The sequence below is a fragment of the Ixodes scapularis genome, unplaced genomic scaffold (genome assembly GCF_016920785.2).
Source record: "Ixodes scapularis isolate PalLabHiFi unplaced genomic scaffold, ASM1692078v2 PGA_scaffold2__306_contigs__length_199485367, whole genome shotgun sequence".
NCBI classification, from domain to species: Eukaryota; Metazoa; Arthropoda; class Arachnida; order Ixodida; family Ixodidae; genus Ixodes; species Ixodes scapularis.
Window position 1 is genome coordinate 165,105,559 of NW_024609857.1, and position 8,406 is coordinate 165,113,964.

General features: G+C 49.5%; 1 protein-coding gene across 1 annotated transcript; it reads right to left on the minus strand.

Moving 5' to 3' along the window:
- Positions 1 to 5,120: 5,120 nt before the first annotated feature.
- Positions 5,121 to 8,182, minus strand: LOC120846316 (centrosomal protein of 83 kDa-like). The gene is made up of 4 exons (XM_040218045.1): positions 7,832 to 8,182; positions 6,156 to 6,389; positions 5,610 to 6,000; positions 5,121 to 5,473 (listed from the first exon to the last, which is right to left on the minus strand). Exons 1-4 carry the CDS (start codon positions 8,180 to 8,182, stop codon positions 5,121 to 5,123), a joined length of 1,329 nt encoding a protein of 442 aa, XP_040073979.1.
- Between the last annotated feature and the right edge of the window lie 224 nt (positions 8,183 to 8,406).

Consider the following 8,406-nt stretch of genomic DNA (forward strand, 5'->3'; position numbering starts at 1 on the left):
CCATCCCGCAACTAATGGGCAAGCAGAGTAGATGGTGTGCGAAACGAAAAAAATCCCTCTTGAAGCTTTCGGAAGAAGCAGTTCAGTGAAGAATCGCCAGGTTCTTGTTCCGGCAGCACGCGACGGTCTCATCTTACACCGAAAAAAACCCGCCGAAGCAATATTCGGCGGAAGAATAGCCACACCCCTCGATCTCATGATACTATGGCTTACGAACAAAGATCGAGAGATACCCACATCGGGAGTAATGGCAGTTTATTCGGTCGGACAACTCGTCTACGTGAGGAATTTCAGCGGAAGTCTGGCCTTCCATGTAAAACTTGAGTAGAAAAGGCTCTATGTTGGTTGACCAGGAGGTGTCATCTCTCTGAATAGGTTGGATATCAATGCCCTTAAGTGTAAATATAACTAAATCACAAAACTTTCTTTGTGTATTGTGTAACTGCCCTTGTATTTGATAGTAGAAGCTATGGTGGTAATCTGGACCTTTCACACCAGACTCCTTTTTCTTATTTTTCGCCTCACACTCCTTTGCGGTTTAAGTATGCTTCAAGAATCTTTTGAAACGGGGACACTTTACGCCAACGAGGCCATTTGTTCCAAGTAGTCAATCAGGGAATGCTGCTAGAAATCCGTCCCTCATATTAACGAATAAACCGCACTTCTGCACAGTGCAGTTTTCCTGTTCCACGTACAGTTGTAAAGCAACATCCTTATTGATTCTACCATTTACTGTTGCGGGTGAAGAAAGCCTTTGGGTACACGAAACTTGAAACAAGTCTGGCACTGTACGTTGTGGTTTAACACCCACTAATGTCGTCGTCCTTATAGAGCCTCATCATTTAATCATTACCTCGTCACCTCATATTGCTCTTCATCAACAGTAAGTACAATAGGCTACCGCCACATTACAATCCAAGAATTGAAAAATTAAGTCGTTCAGTCCTTCAACAAGTTTATAATTTATATAATGTTATTGCGTTACATTACCTCAAGACGATCGACGTTTATTGTCGATCTTCAAATACTTATACCTGTATATAAATTAGACGCACAGGGGGGGGGGGGGGGGGGAGTTGGTGGCCGAGTGCATGGTCTAGCGCACACCAGCTTGGAGCACTGGGAGCGAAAGCTCGCGCTGCAGAACCCACCCCGCCCCTGCCCGTTTCGATCTGGAAGAGCATCGTACCGGCGTGCTGTCGTGCATCGCTACTGCGTGGCGCACGTTAAAGACCCCAGGTTTTCGGTTGTACCGCACTGGCTAAACCCAATTTCGTAGCAGTCGCCGCATAACTCCGAGGCATACAAGATACATGTATTCGGTAGGAATAAAGGTCACCATGTCGACGTCGAGCGAGATGAATGGGGACACACCATTATGATGGTGCTGATCCTCCTGGGACCGAAATGAGGCATCCGTACGTTGTGGTGCATGCAGATCTGGGAATATCTGTCTGCCGTTGGTGCGTCGGCCTTTTTGGCTGCAACGTTCACAGGCATGGTAGCCGGTGTGTCCTATTATAGCTTTCACGTAGCTCCTTGCAGGAGCATCACAGACCACCGCTGTGAGGCTCACATCTAAGTGAACACCCCTGAATACCATACCATTGCAGGTGAGCTTGGCAATTTCCTCCAGGAATGGGTCCAGATAATCTTGCAGGCTAGGTGGCTTTCTAGCACCTCAGTACACGCTAACCATGAACGGCGGCGATGACTTGACGTTCGTCACTCGGCACAGTGTCGGCCATAAATCAACCTGGCTGCTCCTGTACAACGGAAGGCCATAAATGTTGAGTTGCAGCTTCAGCTCACTAGGAACAGGTCCGGGCTTCAAGACCTGCCGGATGCCCTCCGGAAGGCCAAAATGCACAAACGAACGACTGCGGTCGAGATGAGCATTCCGCTCGGTCCGCATCACTGTCCTCGCGTCCTTCGGAAGGTCAGCGAGGCCTCGTCGCCGACAGAATCCCAGAACATCGTTAATGCTTCCGTGCGTCAGGTTGTGCTTGAGGGCGATGACAGCGAGCTCTTCGCTTGCTGAGAGTTCGTGTACCGGAGGCGCATCAGACGAAGCTTCAACGAAACTGGGTCCTTCCTCGTACTGCTCCGATTCTCCACTAGATTCACTAGAGGTGTCGGAAGTCAGAGGGTAATCGTTCGAGATGTGCAGGTCGCCGTCATCGACTGAACTGCAAGTGTTCTTGCCGTCACCCGGAGTAGGCTGCGGGTCTTCGTCGCGATCGACACTGACAGGAAAACTCCCCTGTCTGCTGCCACCAGCGCAAACGTCGTCTGTGAAGGCTTCGCTTCTTGGTCTCTTGTTGCTCGGGGACTTCGGTGCTACAACTGGAGGCGGAGGCACCGTGGTCTGTGGCGAGATGCCCAGTTCCGCAAGGACCTCGTCATACTCCTGCCTCACGACCTGGCACTTTGTCCATTTGGAGCTCATCATAAAGAAATGAAGCGAACAATTCACCTGAACCCAGGAAGCTGCTCGCATTTCCGAGCAGTGAGCAACGGCGAACAACAAAGCCACAAAGCCGACCTGGCTGAGCCAGCCGAGCCTGGCCGAGCTACAGCCGAGCCAACGGTGAGCCGAGCCTGGCCAAGCCGCCGGTTATACACGCCGTGTTCGAAAACTTATTCGATCCTATTTCTGAGTAAAGGTTTCTTGCCCCAGGCGTTCTAAAACCTACAAAAATCTACCCGCATCCAGGGTTGCTCCATCGGCTACATAAATGTACCCTTCACCTGGCAGATGCCGAGTGAAGCCTGCCAGATGGCAGGCTTCACCTGGCGGTTCGCCAATCTTTTCTCCTTGTCACTTTCCTTCCTTTGTTCAGCTGGTTTTACCCAAGATGCCGAGCGCTCCGCGCTAGCGGCTTGGCCTCCGTGAGCGATCGGTCACGTGATCCACCCCATGACACGCATTGTTGACACGGGCCGTGTTCCAAAATTTACTCGATCTTACTCCAGGACACGGTGGTCCAGGATAAGAGTTTTCTACCTTGGCGTTCCGAAACCTACCCGCGTCCAGTGTTCTTCAATCTGTGTTGTCACGTGACACGACCCGCCGGAGTAACTCGGGTTCATTTGGGTAAGATTTGGAACACAGCCACGCGATGCGGAGCTAATCGAGCGTAACACTCCCAGCGCCACCTCTTTCAGACAGTCTGCTGTCTTACTTAAAGCATAAGTCCGATCGAACTTCATGCTTTTATAGAAAATTTTGATTGTTTACTATTTGATTAACGCTGACACTATGAAGACAACTAAAAGTACTTGTACGAGCCGTAGGATGCAATACACCTAATGCTAAATTACCCAAGCAGCAAGGTGAATGGAGAGATTGGTGTTCCACGCCCCACATGGCCTTCCCCGTAATACAGATTCGAAGTAAATAACCAAGAAAGCGTCGACGAACGCGCGTGCAAGATGCAATTTGTTTTAGGCATTTGCTTTAGAAAAGCTACTACTGCTGAGGCCAGCACGTGCGGCGCGTGAACACCAATCCCTGCATTCTCCTTGATGCATTGGTAATTTAGCAGTAGGTCTATTGAGCAATACCAGACACGTATGCCATAGCCGCTTCGGTGGCTCCGATGCGTGAGCGCCGGCCTACGGATCCCCATGTGGCGGGTTCGAATCTGCCGCAATCTGACGGAGGCTTATTGCGGAGAAGGCACCGTGTAACCGAGCTTTCGGTTGCACGTCAAAAGATCCCCAGGTGGTCGAAATTAATCCTCAGTCCTCCGCTGGGGCGTGCCAGATGCCCGTCGTTGGTTTGGCACGTAAAAAAAACCCAAATTTGACGTATGCCGTAAAGCGATCGTCATCTCCGAAGGCAACTTCCATCTGCGGAGTATTTGGGTATTGTCTTATAATTATTCCAGTTACATTACAGAGACCACACAACGAACAAACGACATACCTAGCTCTTCATCTGAATAGGCGCGCAACAACGTCTTCGACGCAACGCGATATCTTGGGCCTCTTCGTTGGCAAGGCGAACGACTCGGCAAACACTCCGCCGAGAACGGCTGCCTCGTCGTCACTCGAGCAGGAGCTAAGCTGGTATCTTCGTCGATGTTGCTGCGTTTCATTAGACATCCTGAAATTAACTGCAACGATGTCATCGCCGCAGTATTCTCGGGCGAGTCGGTCATGACGAGAGGAACGAAAGCAGCACAGCGAGAGCCCACCCAGCAATCGAAACAAAGAAGCCGCGAAACCCCTTCACTCCCCCATGGGAACGTTGATAACGAAATTGAAATGTTGCGACTGACCACAGATCGTACTCTCCCGAAAAAGGCTGCGTAGAGAACTACTCCAGACCGCTGGACGCGCTCGGCGAGTCGCTATTCGCCACTTGAAGGTGCTAAAGTATTTTGCACTTTTATCGAGCTTCAAGTATGCATAAATGTATACATCCTCGCACTCTCTTAGATATTTTTGTGGCGAAATTATTTTCGCTTATTAGCAGTTATATTTTACTACGCATGCCTTGTGATATGTCCAAAGGCGGCGCGCTGGTCGACCTAGTCCCTTCCCATGATGCGCTGTGGTGCGAGATTTGGAGTTCCGGATGGGTCTTTGTTAGTGTTATGTTGCTAGTTAAGCTGAGGAGGACGGTTTAAGCAAACTGTTTAATAAATACATACGGGATCAAAGCGGCAGCTATGGCGAATGCTCGTCAGTTCCAAACGCAACAGCGCGTGCCACCTCCTGCGAGCGTGCTCACTGGATGTCCTCTTCTTCTAAGATCAGAAAGCCTCATGACATCATAACATGCCCCCCCTTCTTCTTTTCTCTTTTCTTTTTTTGAAGATAACGCAGTGCGATCGCGGCACTTGTCAGTCTCTGTATCATAGCGGCTTCACCACAACGCGTCGACTTCTTGTTTTTTTGGTTATCCTGTTGACCTTGTAGACGTGGAAATGTGTTCAAGTGATTCGCCATTTGAAACTGTAAGGACATTGTCTTCAGCAGCTTCGTTTGAAGCTGTAGGGAAATAGTTTTCAGCAGCTGTATTCGTTTCTGCTGTTCCATGTGCTTCTTTGGTGTGGTACCGGTTGCGCCTGTAAGTCCTCGATGTGTTTCTGCTGCTGCTTGTCCTGGTTTCACTTGTTCTCCTCGGCACGAGACTGTTTCAAAAGGGACTCGCACCGCCGGGAGAGTTCCTGTATTTCGACTCGGCTTGCTGGTGCCTCCAAAGTTCTCGCTGTACCCCCAGTGCCCTCGGTGACATGTTCCATCGAGGCCTCCACTTTTTGGTTTGGCGCCTGTACCAACCGTTCTTCAGCCTTGAGATGCTTGTCTTTGAGCAGGTGAAAGCGTTCTTGCAACTGCTGATTTGCTTGCCACAGCTCTTGCAGCTCCTGCATGGTCTTTTGTCCCACGGCGCCCTGCTGCTCCGCGAAGACTGCGATATCTCGTCTGGCTGTTGCCCACTGTTTTTGTGAGCTGAGCGCACCTGTCCTCCCAACTGCGTTTCACTTGGGCTGCCGCGTGAAACTCTTCCTGCAGGTTCCTGTGTCTGTATAAAATGTGGTTATACTTGTCCAACAGCTGGGAGTGGTCTGTCTTCAGTGCTGATAGTGCTGCCTCACACTTGGCCGCTTCGTCCAGCGCAGTGCAGTGCTCTTTCTCCATCTCCTTGGTGGCCTTGACGTGCTGCTCGCGCTGAGTCTTCAACTCCTCCTCGAGGCATTGTCGTGCCTGTTTTAAGTTCTCAGCTAGCTGTTGAAAATGTTTGTTGTCGCTGATGAGCATCTCAGCTTGCTCCTCCAGGCAGGAAAGTTCTGACCACAAAATGTCGGCTTCGCTTTCTAGCTTTCCGTTGCGTTTTAGGAGGCTGCTGACTTTCTCGTCTAACCCCTCGCACTCTGTTTCTGCCTTCTCGGTAAAGGAGCTTACGTCTGCTTCCGCTTGCGACGAATTGTTACACTTAACAGCATTCTCTCTCTCTCTCAAAGTCTCCGCCACCTTTTCGTGTCTCTGCTGCCGGAGGTGACTTTCATTAGACAGGCATCTAATTTTTTCACTCGCATCTTCACAAAATGATTTCCACTGCTGACTTTCTTGAGCGAGGAGCTCGTTCCTAACTGTCAAGGAAGCACTGCCAGCATACGGTTCAAATCTTCCAGCTGACTTGCTTCAAGAGACACTGCAGCTTCTGACGACTGGTTGGTGTGCTCGATGATGCTCCGGACAAATGCTTCGATGATGCTCCGGACGAATGCACCGAGATCTTGTAACGGCCACTGGTACCGGTCCTTTAAGTACTGATAGTTTTGCTGGAGTAGATTGAACTGCTCCTCTTTTTTAGCAAGCTGGTTTTCCAGGGCCTCTCTCTTGCGTTTTGCGATGTCTAGCAGCTTCTTGAGGTACTGAAAGGCACTGAACTCCCCAGGCGAAAATTTCTAACTGGGACCAGTTGGCACCTCAACTGGTTTCAATTGGGACTAACTGGTCCCAACTGGGAAGCAACTGGGACTAACTGGTCCCAACTGGGAATCAACTGGGACCAATAGGAGTCCAACTGGGGCCAGCTGAGGGGTCAACTGGTTTGAACCATTCCCAGTTGGGAGTCAACTGGTTTGAACCATTTCCAGTTGGGAGTCAACTGGTTTGACTCCCAGTTGGGAATGGGGTGCACGGGGACCAGTTAGGAAAGTAACTGGTTGGAGCGATTCCCAGTCGGACTTCAAATGCCTTTCCCGTACCCAGTTAACACTGGGCAACAATTTGGACAAGTTGAGGGTGTATTGACTTTTGCTAATGAAGAAAACTAAAAACACTAACATTTTTAGATTTATACAAATAGGTAATTTTTAATTACTGGGGTACATTTATATATTTATAAAAATAATATAAAAATTTTAATTAACTAAATAACTTTTTAATTGTTCACCTAAATGAACATTTAGTGCATTATTAAAATATATTAAAACATTTATTTAAATACCTACAGTATTTTTTTTTTCTTTTAATAAATAAATTTATCTTTTGACTAATCAGAGCTAGCCGGTCGCCGTGGCATGCGGGTGCGGATTAGTGGTACGCGCTGTCGACAGATGGCGCTGCCTATGCTGACGCCGGAGTCGGACGGACGCGGTAGGGAAGGCAGGGAAGGGTCGCCATCGCCCAAGTTGGCGTCGTTATGAAAACATGAAAATGTCAAAACTACAGCTGCGCTTCTTCGGACCTAACTGTACACACACCATGGTGGCGGCGGTGAACTTCGAGGATGGAACGATGCAGTTCAGCGATCGGAGGGCACCCAGGAAAGACCGGACGGAAGAGAACACGCCGCGGAGAGCACAATGGCGAAAATGGCGGGAGGTCTACCTCGAAAATGTTCGACTGTTGTGACAGAGATTGCAAGGTGGGAGCGCTACCGCGCTACTGCATCTTATCAGGACTTCACCTGCGCAACGCAGGATCACGGGTGAGCACCATTCTTCACTCGATGGGAAGAGAAGCTGAGGACGTCTTCACTAACAGACGCCAGCGGCCGATCTTTCTTCATCTTCTCTGAAAAAGCGATTCAACAGTCGCAAGCAAGTGGCTAAACCCGGAGCGTGTACGTCACCGAACCTATTTAGTTTCATTCTCCAAGTTTTTGACAATAAAGTCTTGTCAACCTTCCATTTTGTGCCGTGTTTCATTGTTGCTAAAGTTGGTACCAACTCCAACTGGTCCCAGTTGGACGACTCCAACTGGGACCAGTTGCAACTGGGAATTGTTCCATAAACCAGTTGCAACTGGGACCAACTGGTCCCAGTTGAAAATTTTCGCCTGGGTCTCGTTGTTCGGAATCATTCTGAACTAGCGGCAAGTCCTCGCCGCAGTCTTGAAGAAGGACATCCTGCAAGATGCAGTACTCGGCAGAAAACCTTTCGAGCTCAAGCTGAGATGCTTCAAACTTCTCCTTCAGGGTGTTCGCTTCCTCCACCTTGGCATCTACAAGCTCCAGCTGCTTTGACAAATCCTCACTTAGAGAAACTAACTGGGCTTTCAATGCTTCAGACTCCTGATACTTGGCATGAGAAAATTCTGCTTGCTGCGCTTGCATCTTCCCCAGGAGAGCCGAAGCTGCCTTGCACTCGCGTTGAAGGGCCTGCTCATGGCCAAAGCTCGCTTCGATATTTCTGTCGTGCTCCAAAGACATTCGCTGCATTTCTGCCGTTGCCAACACCAACTCTGAAATCACGCTTTGTCCCTCTTCGGGGCGAGATGCCAGCATGCCTTTTTTTTTCTTTGACCGCCTCTCCAGCTCTGTCCCAGTTTGCGCAAACTTGGTTGCTTTGGTTGATGGAAGAGGCCGAATTGTTATGCCTCCCAAATGGATCGTTTCATTGCGGTCATTGTTCATGGATGAGTTGGAATTTTCTTTTATTGCAG